Here is an 18251-nt window from a genome sequence, read left to right on the forward strand (position 1 = left end):
CTGCCATTTCAGTAACAATTTAAGCATGTTTTGGTAGTTTGATAAACCTACATTACAGATTTCACACAAGATCCTCTGCCAGTGTTTTTGACTGAGAACTAGAGTTAAGAGATATTTCTGAAAATCTTGTAATTGACATATTTATTACTCATGGAATAGAGGCCGGCCAGAAGAATACTTATTCATTCTCCCAAATAATAGTTACAGTCTAACTCCTAGTTCTAACACCTTCCAGAAAACCAAGCTCTTTGACTTGTAATACAGTAAGAGTTTGTAACTCTTAAAAAGGCATAGTATAAGAAGATTCTTCTTCTTGGAAGTGTGTATGCGTGCAAAAACAGAAAATTCATGTCATACTTTGTATTTTATAAACATTTTTATATTAACACTTAGGTTTTCTATGACACATTGTGGTGGATTATGAAACCTTTCTTTAATGTATATACCCATATATGTGTGTGTAGAAACATTCATAAAATCAACTAAATTTCTGTGTTGACTTATCTACAGGTCAGTGTAAGTACTATATCTTCATTCTTACAAAAGAGGGTGAGATCTTCCCCTTCTCTGAGTAAAGTGGAGAAAGGTGATTTGAGAAGGATCTAAAACAGTGGTTCCCTACCTTTGGGCCTACAGGTGTTTAGGACTTCAGCTCGCACAGTTCCTAATAGCTGGTAAGTTGGCTGGGATTTCTGGGAAGTCCAAACACCTGGAGGCCCAAAGTTGGGAAGCACTGATCTAAAAGAAATACCAGTCTTCTCTGTTCCCTCTGCTGCAGCCCCATCCCACGACGCACAGCCACTTCTGGTGACTGCCTGTGGGAATCTGTCCTGCCAGTGCCTGAAAATGGATTCTGTTCTTCATATTACAATAGTTTCTTATGTATCATTACTTGATTTTTTAATTTTAGGACAATATTCTTCCTTTAATAGTAAGGGAAATGAAAAAATGACAGTGAAATTTGATTGTGTTAACCAGAGAAAAAGTGTGTTTTAACAAAAAAATATTTTGGTGAAGTAAAACTGAGTTCTGAAATTTATTTAATTATGAGATATTTGAATGATTGTGATGTATTGGTATCCATGATGAATGTTTTTTAAGCATGTAGAACAACTAGTCTATCAGAATTCTCATCCCATCGTTGCATAAAATTGAGTTCATAAAGTGAAATGATCTTCTATTTTTTAATTACAGGCAGTAATTCTGTACATTCTAACTTAATGTCTAGTAAATGGGCCTTGTCTTTCTACTTTCAGAAGTTCTCATATTTTTCTAGTTCTTGTATATTTAAAAGTTATGTAATTTTAAATACTACAGAAAAGCTGTAAATGTGAAGTGATACGTGCAAAAGCTTTAGCATGTCTCATAAATCTTGGGCTGCAAATGCTGTTTCCTCCGTATTGGCAATTTATTTTGGCATGCCATTCTGTTTGATAATGTAGCCTTTTATCTTCTGCATGCAAAAAAAGTTCAATATTGCTAATTTTTCCCCATGTGAAATATTACCCTAATGTTTATTGTCCTTATTGTAGGCAGGCAGTGTGACACCTAAATCACCCTCCACTGACATCTTTGATATGGTTCCCTTTTCTCCCATATCCCCTCAGTCATCAACACCTACTCGCAATGGCACACAGCCTCCTCCAGTGCCAAGTAGATCTGCAGAGATCAGTAAGTTTGTAATGAGTGACCTAATATTTTTCTTATATTGGGTTTTTCATGCAGCAAAAAGGGTTTATTTACATCTTCATGCTAAGCAAAAGACAGCCTATAGAAAAACCACCTATTTAATTATTATGTGGGGGTGCATGTTGCTTTTGTTTTGTGGGAGGTTATACTATCTGATCCTTTGATGTATACTCATCCCTCTGTATTTGTAGTTTTGACTTTTTGCAGATTTAATTATTCATGGGTTTAATTTAAAATGTTCTCACTAGGAATCCCTTGGTCATCCAGTATGACATTATGGTCAATTTCTTCCCGTCATTCTGGAGGACCAAGGGATTCCTAGTGAAAACATCTAGTTAGAAATATGTAGGCTCTCCAATGCAATTCTGTGGTGAGTTTCTGGAAAATGTTGACTACAGATCATGCTGGAAGACCTAGACATTCCTAGAGAGGTAAAAAGGATAACAATTTCTTTTATTCACCATTTTTTACTTTCACAGGGATTCTATGCCCCTCACCCCGGCAAATGTGAGGACTGGCTGTATATACAACTGAATTAATAACATCATTAACAGTTCACAGTCTGATCCAATTCTGATGAAATCTTAATCTGTCCCTTCTAATTACAGTATAGTCTCACTTATCCAACATAAATGGGCCGGCAGAACGTTGGATAAGTGAATATGTTGGATAATAAGGAGGGAATAAGGAAAAGCCCATTACACATCAAATTAGGTTATGATTTTATAAATTAAGCACTAAAACATCATGTTTAACAATAAATTTGACAGAAAAAATAGTTCAATACCCAGTAATGCTATGTAGTAATTACTGTATTTACGAATTTAGCACCAAAATATCACGATGTATTGAAAACATCGACTACAAAAATGTGTTGGATAATCCAGAACATTGGATAAGCGAGTGTTGGATAAGTGAGACTCTACTGTATCACTAAACGAGCAAAGGAAAAACAATTTGCTCATTTGTCATATATTTGTCTGTTTTTCTCCTCTTGATTGTTACGTAGCATATAGTTCTGCTAAATATGTACCACAGACAGAAAGTGACATTCAGAGTTGACTTTCAGATCTGTGATTTCATTTGTTACAATAGTAATATTAGGCTACCATTATACATACTTTGTCAGATCAGAACAATCTGGTCCCATCTTAATTTCAGCAGAAAATGTCTGGATTTTTAATCATGTCATCTTGGCTGTGATTCCACTGTTACTGGTTTCTTATACAGCTATCTCATATTCCTGTAATGGAAGAAGCACAGTGTTAAAAGACTTTGAAAGAACACTCTACACAACTACATCTGGCTAGAATGACTCATGTAATTAACACTGTATTTCAAAACTACCTGTATCTGAAAGGAAACATCAGTAAAATGATTCTGCCCCACCCAATATACTTAAAACCGTATACTAAAGTAAAGTTGTCTGTGGTTACTAATTGACACACAGGTGCTACCAAATAATTTGTGTGGATATCCTGTGTAACCCTGGGTGAATGGCCAAGGCTGCGTTTAACCAGGGAACCCCAAATACTCATCCTAAAATGGCCAAAAATAGAAATAAATGCATGAGAAATTAAATATTTTCTTTTGTTAAAAAATTGCTCGTGACTTTGCAGGCAACAGATGAGGCAAATTTTGGTGATCACATAACCTCCCCCCCCCCCCCCCCCCCAGTTGATGTAAGGAAATAAACCAGAAGTTGACCTCCAGTTTACTCTCTTGTTGAAAATGACCTAAAGCCTAAAGCAGGTCAGGAAGGCTTAAAACTATGGTAAAATTGCTCCACGACTCCTCAAAATTGGTGCACATAGCAGGTGTGTATGTGTGTCCTTTTGAAATCCTGTGGGAGGCCAATACATCCCTTAATCAACAGTGGCCTACCAGTGAGATAAGAATTTGAACTTTAAAAGTTTCAATGTCTTTTTTTCTTCTTGGCCATGAACAAACTCACTAATTGGCTTAAGGAAAGCTGTTATGTCTTAGACTCCCTCCCCAAACCTTTTATAGTATTTGGGAAAATAGTATTAGCCTACCTTACAGGGTTGTTGTAAGGATTATGTTATGATTTTGATTGTTAATTTTTGTGAGATCTTTCTTGATAACATGTAAACTCAAAGCCTCCCTTTTTAGTGACATTAACACATTATCTTTTCAATATATTTGAGAAACTTGTGAATAGTGGTAGCAATTTTGAAAAAATAATATTCATGTCAAGATGTTGAAAAACATCCCACTAAGCATCACATTATAAATGTCTCTTGTTTTACAATGCTCCCGTAACTGAGAAATCCATATATACATAAGACAAATTGAACTGTTCGCATATGCTGGGAGTGTTTGAAGAAATACCTACTCAATTTCTCCTATCAGAAAACGGAAATGATTTCTTCATAAAATTCATTACAGGGACAAACATCACATAAAAATGATTACATGAAGGTAATCGCCTGAAATAAAGGAGTAGGGATAGAGAGATTAGAGAGAAAATATTTGAATTTGTTAATGAGATATAATTGTATTGTACCATTGCACAGCCAGTTTGTAGCACAATATATGGGAGGTTATACATCTAGAGGGGCTAGTTACGTAGAGGGGAAATGGGCAAGATGTAGTTCCAAGCTTTCCCATTTTTTATATGAAGACATTTTTAAAACATAAACCATGTGATTACCTCTATCTGGATCTGTTCCACTCTGTCTTCTTTTGTCTATAATTGCTGATAATCTGTGACTGCTGGGATTCGAGGTGCTATGTAAATGAAATGAAAGCAAAGCCTTTTTTCAGTTTTTTTTAAAAAAACATTGCTTAAAAAACTACATTGGGGAGCTATTACCTAAACTGTTACCTTGTTGATCTGAATATTATTTTATAGACCAACTTAAAAATTCCTCATGTCTCTACTTATTGGCCATTTATGCAAACTTGAGTCTCTGATTGGCCTTAACATTTATTTATTTATTTTATATCAAACTGTTCTCCCAGCATGGAATTCAAGTTGGTTTACAGCCATTGACAACCATACTCCATGGTCTAGGATTTTTGTAAATGTACTGTGATCAGTCCAGAGAAAATTATTTTTAGGGAAAGAAAATGAAATCATTGGCATAGAGGTAATAGGCAATAGTCCAAAGTAGATTTCTGAACACAACTATCCCTACTGTGACCTTCTAGAAGATAGCATAACTATGTCTTCAAGTGTTATTTGGAACTCTAGGGCTGATATTTTACCAGATGGTTTAAATCTGAGTTTCCATATTGTGCTCGGATGTGTTGCTGACTTCTTCTTTTTGTTTGTAATTCTTTCTAGAGAGAGACCTTTTTGGAGCAGAACCTTTTGACCCTTTTAGCTGTGGAGCAGGAGATTTCCCTCCAGACATTCAGTCCAAACTAGATGAGATGCAGGTGATCAAATATTTACTTCTGCACAAGATAATGTTTCCAATGCAATGTAAATATGGGGTGCTTAATAAGGGAAATGGATTATGTGGTGGGTAACATGTCCATTGCCTATGAGATGTTCAGTATTACAATAAGAAGGAGTGGGGTTGGCTGGGTTATTCACAGAGAGCTCATCTTAGTCTGTAGGATAGGAGTTCAGTTTCCTTGACATTTTGATGCTCTATTTGAAAACACCAGTCCTGAAAACTTTTACAGGACTACCCCAGAGGAAAGATGTCTAATTTATCATTGTTTACCTTCTGGAAAATCACCAATAATTTTGTAGTGATCAACCAGAGAGGCAGGAAAATGAAAATGATTATTAGTGAGAAGGTCTGTTATTGTTATGTATCTTCAAGTCAACTCAAAATCATGACACCCATCAGGGTGCTTCCAGACAAGAATAAAATCTGTGCCGAAGCAGGTTTTTAAAAAACCCGGGATTTTCTGGGGGTGGAAAGAATTACCAGGAGAGTGCAAGGAGGAAAGTTAGGGTTTTACTTAACTTTTAGGGCAAAATTGGGGGCTTGGAGGGAGGGGGGTTGGCCTCTTCCCACACCTTAGAGCTCCAGGAGCCCAAAAGGTTCAGGGTTGCAATGGAGACCTGCCCCCGGGTAGTCCCAGGACTACTCGGAAGTGAGTCCCCATAGGCACAATACCCCAAATTAATTCAGAACGAACCAGGGAAACTTATGTTTGTTCTGAATTTTTACCAGAGGTGTCATTTGGCTGCCTCCAGTAAAAACCGAGACAGGTCCCAGGATATGGGCCTTTCTGAATGGGCCCTAAGAAAACTTATAGTGATTTTCTTAGCAAGAACAAGTGACTTTCTCCTCCTGAAGTATCCATAGCTGATTGAAGATTCAAACTCTGATTTCCTGGAGCCCTAGTCCAGGGCTCAAACATTAGACCACAGTCTCTCCTGTACATTGGGCCTTATATAATATCTAGCCCAATTAATGCTAGGGCTTTATTACCTATATGCTAGCTGTTGAAGCACATAGCAAAGAGTGAGGACAAACTGACTTTCCCAGTTTACCAAGACAATTTCTCCATGGCCCTTACTTTACCTGTTTTGGTCCTAAATTCCTATTGTTGATCAACTACATTTCAATTCCCACAGGACTGGGCACATATATTTTTAGTTGTCACTGGGAAATGTAGCCTGTTTACTGCCATTTCCTTATCTTCTCAGAGTTGAAGGCATTGCCTTATATCTTCAGACATTAAAGCACAGAAAATATTGTGGTTGACTTATTACTGTTACTTATTACTACTGGTGAAGTAAAAACAAGATTGGGTGTGCTTTAAAATATTTTGTTACCTGTAAAGAGCAGAGAACCATACAAAAGCCATAATTATGTGGTACAGAAAATGAGTATTATTTGAATACAAATGATGCTAATTCTATGAAGTTTTTGCATCTCTGTAATGGAGTACTATGAATACATTTAGGATTTGAACAATGAAAAAATTGTAAGTGCAATCCTATTCACACCTTAGTTGACACTAAGCCCTGTTAAACTCACTGAGGCTTATTAGCAGTTATATTTGTACTGCATGACACTTTTACATCCATAAAATCCTTTGCTTCTAAAGCAGCCCCCCCACCAAAAAAAAAAGATTTATATATGCACATGTTTTGTAATATCTTTATAGTGCAAGGAACATCATGAAAAGTAAATGGAGTGTTTTTATCTCTTCTGATTTTAATATGCATTTTAGTTGTGTAGTAAAGGTATAACTAAAGTAGTAGAAATATTACTGATGCCTACCAGTCTGTTGAAAGCTCTAATATTTCTTCTATCTCTTTGTGCATTCATGGGTGTGCAGCGTCAACGATGGTTTGTATATTTTTTTTCAAGTTTCACTTTATCTCTTATGAAGTTTGTATGTGTTGTTCATGTTGTTCATGTTGCTTATGTTTGAACTATTGTAAAAGATCTATACCTGTGTCCCCAACAATACCACTCATAACCATCAAGCCTTCTTTTCTTTTTTCATGACATTACACTTGATAAATTTCTTTCTGTTTGGTATTGACTTCTTGAATGGATTGTTTCTGAAGCAATCCTCTCTAACAAAACATAAAAAAACTTGCCAGAAATCTTCCCATTTTATTTATTTGTTTGTTTGTTTTACTTCCTACAGGATGTGTTGCTATCGTGTAAAACAGAGCCAGCTCATCCTCAGGTCCATGACCTAGCTCAAAATAGGGTTGTGGCAATGCACTTCAACAAACATACTTGTTCGATGACTCCTTAGATGAAAGTTAGCTAGAAAAAAAATCCACTGTATATTTTCCAGCTGCTTTCGCTAGACCTTGGTATATCAGATAAAATCTTTAGTTTCCATTTCCTAATAAAAAGAAATGTATGCCATGAAGAATCCAGGAAAGACTCTTTTCCATATTATAGTATGAACACCAATTTATACATTTAATTATAATATTGGAATCCTTCCATCTGTATTTTTCTTAGCTTGTACATTTCATTACCACAAAATTACACATGTGCACACAGAAGATTGTTGATGTTTCCACCAATCCTCTAGATCAGGGGTCCTCAAACTTTTTAAGTAGGGAGCCGGTCCACAATCCTTCAGACTGTTGAGGGGCCGAATTATCATTTGAAAAAGAAATACGAGCAAATCCTTATGCACACTGCACATGTCATATTTGTAGTGCAAAACAACAACAACAATGAAAGAACAATAAAATATTTAAAAATGAAAACAATATTAACCAACATAAACCTATCAGGATTTCAATAGGAAGTGTGGGCCTGCTTCTGGCCAATGAGATAGTCAAGTTAATTAGGATTGTTGTTGTTGTGTGCCTTCAAGTCATTTCAGACTTTGGGTCTACAATTATTTTTTTTTTCATTTACTACATTTATAATCCCGCCCTTCTCACTCCGAAGGGGATTCAGAGCAGCTGTATGTACATACAATATATTATATTATTAGCATATTTATTTATTTATTTACATCACTTTTACCCTGCCTTTCTCTCCGAGGAGACTCAAAGCGGCTTACAGTAAATGGCAAAAATTCAATGCCTAAAAACAATGTAAAAACAACAATTCATATAAAACAATCTACAAAACAACAGTTCATATAAAACAGATACCATTACAAAATAAAATCATATTATATAAAATTTTAAGAATGTCCAAGATTAAAATCCATTCATCCAGAATCCTCAAGTCTTCGTACAGGTCATGTAAAGTTTCATTCATTAAAAGCTTGTGTGCACAACCATGTCTTTAAGGCTTTCCTGAAGCCTAGGAGAGTTGCTATCTGCCGTATGTTGCTGGGGAGGGTGCTCCACAGCCGAGGAGGCACCACCGAGAAGGCCCTGTCCCTGCGAGGCTGGTGGGACCAAGAGCAGGGCCTCCCCCGATGATCTAAGAGTTCTAGAAGGCTCATAGCACAATATTAGCATTATATATTACTATATTGAACTATACCACTATACTGTAATATTATATGTAATATATAACATGTAATTAATATTATTATATGGTATTATTATTAGTATTACATTGTATAACATGATAATATTATCAATATCATATGTATATATAATATATTATATTATTAAAACTGATATAAAAATATTATATTATAAATGAGGGCGGGGGCCAGGTAAATGACCTTGGAGGGCCGCATCCGGCCCCCGGGCCTTAGTTTGGGGACCCCTGCTCTAGATATTCCTATATGGCATATCCACTAATCTCTGGCATATCCATTCACCTAAGCAATTCCAATCATTCACTCTGGATGAAAAAGGTTTCTTGCCAAGAATACAATGATACTACTTCCTTTTACACATATGGAGATCAGCCATAAAAACAAGGAATAGCCAGGTTGCTCAAGGCTTAAATTTATCCTTTTGTTCTCTGGGCACATTTCCACTTTATTATAGGAAATGGAGAACTTCACTATTCCTAGTAAACAACAAATGGATATTAGGAAGGAGAATAAAGGTATTCTGTAGTTACCAGTATTTTTCATGCATATAGCATATAAGTGAATAAACATTTCACAAGATTTGATTAGGTCCAATTAGAAAGCTTCTTTTATCTAAGTATCAAAGAAAGCTTAATTTTATTTTAAGCTGTAAAAATAATATTATCATAGGTGACTTTGTTAAAACAAGGCATCTATCTTTCATATAATAATGGAGATGTTCTGCTGGATGAAAAGGCAAATCTCATTCCCATAATGAAAAAAGTTTCCCGCAGTTCACAAATGTAGAAGAGACTTAAAAGTCATGAAAAATAGGACATTTGTGACTCTGTTAAGGGGAATGTTAAGAAGTGACACTTTGGTGTCATATATATGGCTCTGTGTTATTCATGAAACATAACGCCCATGATTCAGGGCAAACTGTAGGAATTAATGCATAGAGCAAAAACATGAAATATCCAACAGTCCTGTACAAAAAATATATCTCCAAAATATGTAGGACTAACCCATACATGCTGGTTTTATGAATCTTTTTCTCATAGTCCAGTGGGGATTTCTTTCTAAGTTCCAAGTAAAATCATAGAATCATAGAATAGTAGAGTTGGAAGAGACCTCATGGGCCATCCAGTCTAACCCCCTGCTAAGAAGCAGGAAATCGCATTCAAAGCACCCCCGACAGATAGCCATTCAGTCTCTGCTTAAAAGCCTCCAAAGAAGGAGCCTCCACCACAGTCCAGGGCAGAGAGTTCCACTGTCGAACAGCCCTCACAGTGAGGAAGTTCTTCCTGATGTTCAGGTGGAATCTCCTTTCCTGTAGTTTGAAGCCATTGTTCCGTGTCCTAGTCTCCAGGGCAGCAGAAAACAAGCTTGCTCCCTCCTCCCTATGACTTCCCTTCACGTATTTGTATATGGCTATCAAGTATACCAATAGATAATACAGACCAGGATGTTATTTGTGTATTGGGAACAAGGACAGCCCATCCTGTTGTAATTCCTACGACAATTCACAAAACAAATAATAAAAAATATATAGAAATTTCAAAAGTATAATGAAGTGTAGACAAAATAAAACATCTTTATGAGCAAGCATAAAGACTGGAAATGGAAGAAAGTTTTAATGTGTTAGCAAGAAATACAAAATTTGGCATGAGGTAACCTTCCAGGGAGGACATTTCACTGCTTGTCTCTTGCCTAATGCAACACACCCCAAAGGGAGGTTTTATTAAGGAAGACAGTTCATGTGAAAGTTGATGGGGTTTTTTTTTAGAAACCCATTTTCCCAAGCAGTGTCACTTGAAGGGTGGAACTCTAAAAGCCCTTACCTAATAGTAAATCCCTGAGAGCTCAGCAAAGATTTACTTCTGAGTTCATAAGATGGACCAGAATCCTTTAAAGATTTCAGCCAGGTGAAGCAGTTGAATCCACATTGGAAAGTCACATTTTGGATCTTTGAATTCCAATCCCCGAGATATGAAGGAGGATACCCCTCAACCTAATGTTTCAGCAAGAGACTGATTCTCTAATTAATAGATAGATATCAAATGAATTTGAATAAGTTGTAAGTCATATTGGGGAGGGGGGACTCTCCACCATTTAGAGTTTTGTAAAGTAAAGATAAAGTATGAAGTAGATAAAACTACAGCTTATTTAATTACAGTGTTTTTCTCTGTGCTCTTATTTAGGTACCATGTTCTGAAGCCTCTAAGCTTTTCATGTTTCCCAAATAACTTCATTAGAAGGTTAGACTTCATAGGTTTTGTAAGATTCCCCCTATAGTTAGAAGGCAATATAAAAAGTGTACAGTTCAAATGATATGTTGTTGCATTACATTCAACAACAAATATTTTTCTTTTTAATGTGCACCTTCAAAATTGAGGTGCACATTACAATCAGTAAATATGGTATACTAACAAGAGTTCCAAATATCTAGAAGTAAAGCTTGTGGTTCAATGTCATGTTAGACCATTTCATTCAAGTTCATCCATGAGGCTAGTAAGCTTGCTGCTTGAAAGCTGGCTGGCCGTTGGACACTCTCTCTCAATTGCATGAAGCATTCATTGGCGTAATCATGCCCCTTTGACCTGAAGAGCAGAAAGAGAAGACACCTTCCAACAAAGGACTAACTATTTAAATGGCTGTCCAAGTCCAGTTTAATGATGAAGAACCATGAGAAGAGACAGACAACAGGGGTTTTGAGGTTGTTCACAATGGATTAGCACCCGGAAAGCAAACAGAGGAAAACATATATCTAGTGGTCACAATCTGTTGCTCTGTGGTGAAGAATATATTACTGCTGTAATTATTTCTAAATTAGCAGAAAAAATCAAATTAAAAAGATACATTTCCACTTGTTTACTTTTGTGCTAAGTGTAGAGGACTACCTTACTGTTCACCTACTAGAAACTTCATACTATGCTAACACAGACAGCACACAAGAAAAATGAGTTGAGACAATGATTTCTACACACGGTTCCCCAGTGAACACATGAGTATTCTCAACCTCATGGCAGCCAGATGAGCTCATCTGGGGAACCATATGTAGGGGAAAGCCTAGTTAATGCCTTTTTCTATAACTGCTGTTATAAATAATTTTGCCAGGAAAATTTAATACATCTTTCCTTAATGATTCCCATCAAGGTTATTATTATATCACTTAACATATTTTTCCCATGCATTTGTAATTTCATCTGGGAATTACTAAAGTTTCTGGCACTTCCTATTCTAATATGTGTCTTAAATATTTAGAACAGCATTTACCTAACAGTCTGCTATAGGATTTGTAATACCAAAAACATGTAGGTGATGATGATGGTGATATTTTTTGCATGAAGTAATAGCAACTGTTAGAAAAGAGCATTACCAAGACAATGAGACTAAACTGCACGATTCTTAGATGGTACAATCATTGATCATCTCTTTATTGTCTCATCTTACATTACATGTTCATTTTCTATTGCAAAAGAGAGGTCCCTTGAGCATTTCCTCCAACAGTTAAGAAAGAAGACAAAGGAACTAAGTATAGCTTTAAAGCCGCCTTTGATTTGTCTTATGATGGCTGGTTTGATTTGTTCACAACTGATTTGTTCTGACCTGGACTCATTTGTTACACTTAAATGGTTGGGAGCTATTCTGTCATTATTGTAAAGTTCAAGTTCAAAGACACAGTGCTAAATGAGTAGCCTTAATATTAAACAGGATCTCACCTGAGGATATATATCACACACCATTGAAAATCACAAATGTTATTAAAACTGAGCTACAAATAAAATCTTCACATTGGTTTTTAATTCCATATTGGGTAGAATTTTCATGTTAATGCTCTTTTTAATTTAACAGAGATTCTTTGGTGTAGTTGGAGATTCTAGACTGTAGGATTTTGAATATTTAGTACATTTTACCCAGTATTTGTAAGTTTGATCAGGACGCTATTCTGAGGAGAAATTACACATGAAGCTTTTGCATGAAATTGTGGGTTTTGTGTAGAAATACACACTCCATGCAAAAAGAAAATAGCATTTTTGAGAGGCAAATTGTGTTTTAGTGCAAATAATGCCTGTTTTGCCCAAAAACATGTATTTGGAAACTCTGTTTACATAAAAATTGGGGAGGCGTGGTTGCATAAAACCATTTTTGTGAAAAAAAATAAACTTTATGGATATTGTTGAAAAAATCATGTAAAATCAATATTGCTTGAAATTCTTTTTGCATGAACAACTATTTTGGACAAACCTCACATTGTTATTTTTGTATATTGTTGTTTTCCAAATCATGTATGGATGTTTGAGTCCCAGGCAAAAGCTTCAAAGAAATATTTATTTTGTCCCACTATGGAGAGAAAGCTGTGGATTGCATTCATCTTTACATGCAAGAACAAAACTTTCAAAGATGTATCATTACTGTTGACCATCTTTAAGTTGGAAAAAATTCAACCAACCAAGGTACAAATGTTTGTTGAACTAAGTTCATTTTAGTAAAATACCTGACTTCATTACCCTTTTGTTCTTCTTTCTCTCTTCCAGGAGGGGTTCAAAATGGGACTGACACTAGAAGGCACAGTATTTTGTCTTGATCCTCTAGACAGCCGGTGTTGATGCCAAGAAGAAAAAAATGAAAATAAAAAAATCATTTTTTAAAAAAAGTTTTAAAAATGTATTACAAACATTATAAATGTGCCAAAAAAATCAACATCTTACCTTTTTGTGAGGTTTGCTTCTGTAAAACTCCAAATAGGTTCCAGTATTATCCCTGTACAAATGTAAAAAAAAAACAAGTCTCACATGTATATGAAACCAAAATGAAGTCACATTGCTGTTTTTTCTTTGACTTTTGCATTTTGGATGTTGTTACCTGCAATTTTTTTAGCAATTCACTGTGTGTTTATGGCAAGTCCTTTGGATCATTCATGCATACCACTTTTTGCGTTGTCAGGTGACATCTGTTGGGACTGTGATTTGCAATGGCAACATATTTTAAAAGTTAAATCCCTACAGCTGGTTTCTTAATTCCAAAACTGAAGGTGAAATAGTCATAAAATATGGTTACAAATTGTGACACTGAAGATAACAGTATGGGTGAACTGCTAATACTTCACAAAACATTTTTGTTATTCAATGTGATTACGGCTGAATTTCCAAAGCACTTGTGTGTGGCTCTTCTCATTAGCAGTGTCCCCTTTACCTCCATGACTGTCTTTTATGCATGCAGTTTTCCTTGATGTAAAATATTTGATGGCAGCAAATTTTGTACACCTTCAGTTCGTTGGAACTGCTGGATGCTCTTCCTGTGTTAAATCGAAGCCAGTGATAGCAATGCTTGGCATCACATCCAAGTCTTCTTTCAATACACAAGGAGCTGACCAAAGAGGGAATTCTCTCTCCAAGACCTACCCCATAGGATCTGCCCTCCCAAGACAAAACAATCATACTGATCGGCACCAGGGCACAGTCCTAATTCACAGACACTGTAGCCCATTGGGTGATCAACTATGTTCAAAAGGAAGGGATCCCAGCCACTCTGTTACTAATCAGACAAGTGGGATCCTAGATGAGCAAAAGCCAGACAGGCATAACACTTTAAAACCTAAAGTATTGAATCTGTAACTGTAATCAAAGATCACTGTACCAATTTTATATTATTTTGCTAAAAATGTTCAAGATTTCCGATCAGATATGCTAAAAGCAAGCTTGTTAATCGCACTCGGAACAATGCTTTGCAATTTCCTATACCTGTTTTTTAATGGCCACGCTTGCCTGTTTACAACTGTACATTTAGTTACAAGCATGCCTTATACACACAAGGATGTTCACGATTAGGGCACAGTATAACATTCCTCAGCAGAGTTACTTGGATATCTTGACATCAGTAAATTAAAACTGAATTAAAGCTGAAATGTGTTTAGGCTGCTGGTGGTTAAGTTGCTATGCCTAACAGAAATGCTTTAACCTGATTGATAGGTACATGTCTTTCTTGAAAAGAAGTCCTGGGTGTTTTGAAGTTAGACTTTCTAAAGGATTGTAGAGTTCTGTTTTCCACAGTTTTAATGGCCTGGAAGGAGCCTCCGGTGGCCTAGGGGATAAAAGCCTTGTGACTTGAAGGTTGGGTTGCTGACCTGAAGACTGACAGGTTCGAATCTCACCCTGGGAGAGCACGGATGAGCTCCCTCTATCAGCTCCAGCTCCATGCAGGGACATGAGAGAAGCCTCCCACAAGGATGGTAAACATCAAAACATCCGGGTGTCCCCTGGGCAACGTCCTTGCAGACGGCCAATTCTCTCACTCCAGAAGCAACTCCAGTTGCTCCTGACACAAAAAAAAATGGCCTGGAAAACAGTCTGCAAAGACATAATATAGTTCTCCTGGAGCTTAGCAGTAAGATCTGTAAGCGAATGAAATAGGAAGTCACGGAAAAACTATATACAACTTGCTTGGAGTAAAAATGTGACGAATCAGTAAATCTCATCCTACTTCCTAATGTTACATTTACAGCTGAGTAATTAAACAGGAATCAATTGCTTATAAATGGTGGGGATAGACTCTCTTACTGTGAATTGTGCACAGCCACCAGTTGCTGGACATCTGTGTATTGTTGCCATGTCTCTGCATAAAGTTTCCCCTTCCAACTAGCAATAAGTAAACCATTTAGTTGTCCATTTCATTCCTTCATCACGTAACATCTCCCTTCATGTTTCCATTCCTGCCATTATTTTGCTCAATGTTTATTTAAAAATTACAACATTTACCTTTGTGATAAAATTCTCTCTCCTGTACGGATCCTTTTGCTGAAAGAGAGATTAAAGATGGGGGGAGGGGGGGGTGCATGGGAGAAAAAAGAGAAAAATGTGAGATTATTTTGTTGGCTTTATCTTTTGGAAGGAGGAAAAAGAACTAGTTTTTTGGTACTTGGTTTGCAAAAATATAGTTTTGAACCGTATACGCTGAGGTTTACAGAGATAATAGAAAGCATTTATGCAATATTATTACCTTCTCAAGCTTAGTTCTTGGACAATGCTTAAGCAGATGCCTAGAAAGCCTGGAATTTCCGCTTGCTTTCAATTGGGCAGCTGCTTAGGTATGTGGCTCCACTGAGTCTTAACTCTTTTGCATCGTGTTACGTCTTCCTTCTTTATTCTTTGGTCAGTGTGCATGTATATCTATACCTATGGCCAGAATCCAAAGAGATGCAATGTGTGTGCAAAGTATTTCTTAACAAAGCTGGAGGAAAGCAGAGGGGCTGTCTCCTTTTTCAGCTGTACACATTTCAGTGGGTCCCAAACTGCAACTTGAGGAAAAGAAGGACAGTTGACTGCAAATGAGAGGAGTGAAAACTACCCATAGGTATGCAAACCACCACAAGTGACCCTTTGGATTCTGGTCTCTGTGCCTGTCAATATAGATATATATGAAATCACGAAGGAGGTATATTAGGCTGCATTTCGTAGAACGAAGTCTATAATTTTGTTTGTCATATAGTATTTTGCAATTTGTACAAGGATGTTTAGTAGCCATATTAATGGCTTTTTTAAACAAATAGAATTTGTATTTTTATCGTACTTTAAAGAAAGCTTTACGTAATAAGCATATATCTAGGGGCCATTTACTATGAATGGTATTAAAAAAACACTCAGAAACTATTTGCACATTTTAAGAAATCTTTGTTTTACTGATTTTTATGGAGATTGATTCTGCAAATTGCTAAATGTGATCTAATTGATCAGATCAGTACAAAAACACCTAAATTAATTCAACAAGGAAGTACATTTTTAAAGAAAAGGTTTAGTGCTCTGGTTGAAATTTGTATTTCTATGTAATCTCAACTTGTCTGTTTTATTTTGCTTCGAATAAATGTTTTAAATAATTTTGTCTTGTCAAGTGGAATGTTTATTTAATACTTATGCTCAATGGGAAGACAAGAAGTCGTTATTGAACTCAGTTACCTCAATTCAAGGAGCCTCCGGTGGCCTAGGGGATAAAAGCCTTGTGACTTGAAGGTTGGGCTGCTGACCTGAAGGCTGCCAGGTTCGAATCCCACCCGGGGAGAGCGTGGATGAGCTCCCTCTATCAGCTCCAGCTCCATGCGGGGACATGAGAGAAGCCTCCCACAAAGATGGTAAAACATCAAAACATCCGGGCGTCCCCTGGGCAACGTCCTTGCAGACGGCCAATCCTCTCACTCCAGAAGCAACTCCGGTTGCTCCTGACACGAAAAAAAAAATAAAACTCAATTCAGACCCCTGTGTGTACTTACATAGATAAATATTTCCCTCTATTAATGTCAGTGTGACGTGTGTGTGTGTGTGTTGTTCCCCTAGTTGGACATAGTGTGAACAGACTGAGAAATTGGATTAGCTTTTGACTGATTCAGTTTCAATCATGCCTTCTTGTATTCCAGCCAATCAGCCAAACCTTTTCTTAGGATACTCCATTCTACACTATGTAATTTCACACACAGTGAACCCGACAATTTTACATCTAGATTCAGTTTTCAAAGTAAATGGAAGGATTGGGCTAAGTGTACCCCCCTAGATGTTGTTGGAAGTTTCAAATGATAGGTATAGATTAATAAGGCTGTGGATATTAACTTAATAAAGAATGAAAATAAGAAATTGAGCTTATGATATGGGAGATTGTTCAAGGACTCCAGAAACTCTTAATGCAAACCCAAGTATTACAGAAACATAGTTACACTTGGGTTTACATTAGAGTCTATAGACACACACACCCAAATTAAGTTTATTTGATGTTCAGGAAATCCCCGTTCTGTTTTGATATTTTGAGATGGTTGGGGTGAACACCTATATTAATAGCTTTGATTTTTTTCCCCCCACTGAGTGCTGCCAACAATGGTCTAATGTCTGTACACAGAGACTTTTTTTACATAGTCTCTCAGTGTGAACTGATTTATAGAGACAGTATATTTATTCATTCTCTGTCTCTCTTCTCTCCTTTCTTTCTGGACTGTTCTTTTGCATCTCCTTTAAAAATGCTATGGTTCAAAGTGAGTCATTCTGTAGCGGGCTTATAATGGAAGTGAAAAGCACTTCACATGAGTCTATTTTTCAGTATTCAAGATTTGACAGAGATTATACAGTACAGCTATTCACTGGACTCAGATGAAAGGCATAAGCCCTCTATAATATTGTTTAGATTATACTTTCTTCAGAAGCCTTGAAAAAAGGACATCTTGCATCAGTGACAACCACACTGAGAAACGACTCTTCTCTCTGTAGAGTTCCTGCTGTATGTAGCCAGAGCATGCAAAAACTTCAGATTTGCTAAGGACAGATTTCAGAATATTTGTACCATAAAAGAAAAGCAATGCAGTGGTTACTTGCTATGAAGTTGACTTTGACTTATGGTTACCCTATGAGTAACATCTAAGATGATGATGTTGTTGCTGCTGTTGTGCTTTCAAGTCATTTCCTGGTTATGGCAATCCTCAACTTGCCCAAGATTTGGATAACACTTGCATACATTAACATAAATGTATAGACAAAGTGTGTGAAAGGATCCATGGATGTGTGAAGATTGAGAAGGAAAAGATCTCATCACATTACCAAATTTCAGCGTCCCAGGACGCTTACAGTTTGCTGGGAGGACAGAGCCTGCTGGAGCCCATCAGATAATGTGGGGCTACTTCCAATGGGGCTCTG

The 18251-nt window shown here is 36.6% G+C and overlaps 1 protein-coding gene across 6 annotated transcripts in view; it reads left to right on the forward strand.

The window, feature by feature from the left end:
• The window catches only part of gulp1 (GULP PTB domain containing engulfment adaptor 1), a 225049-nt gene extending 208592 nt beyond the window's left edge, over positions 1 to 16457 (forward strand). For 2 of the 6 annotated variants that reach the window (XM_062963509.1, XM_062963533.1), the window contains 5 exons: positions 1533 to 1671; positions 5000 to 5094; positions 6964 to 6974; positions 10785 to 10841; positions 13122 to 16457. In XM_062963509.1, the coding sequence (XP_062819579.1) occupies positions 1533 to 1671; positions 5000 to 5094; positions 6964 to 6974; positions 10785 to 10841; positions 13122 to 13143 (324 nt within the window). In that variant the 3' untranslated portion in view covers positions 13144 to 16457. The remainder of the gene's footprint in view (positions 1 to 1532; positions 1672 to 4999; positions 5095 to 6963; positions 6975 to 10784; positions 10842 to 13121) is intronic. The other 4 variants (XM_062963527.1, XM_062963549.1, XM_062963519.1 and 1 more) reach the window with 2 other exon arrangements.
• Positions 16458 to 18251: the final 1794 nt, after the last annotated feature.

This window comes from Anolis carolinensis, chromosome 1 (assembly GCF_035594765.1).
Source record: "Anolis carolinensis isolate JA03-04 chromosome 1, rAnoCar3.1.pri, whole genome shotgun sequence".
NCBI classification, from domain to species: domain Eukaryota; kingdom Metazoa; phylum Chordata; class Lepidosauria; order Squamata; family Dactyloidae; genus Anolis; species Anolis carolinensis.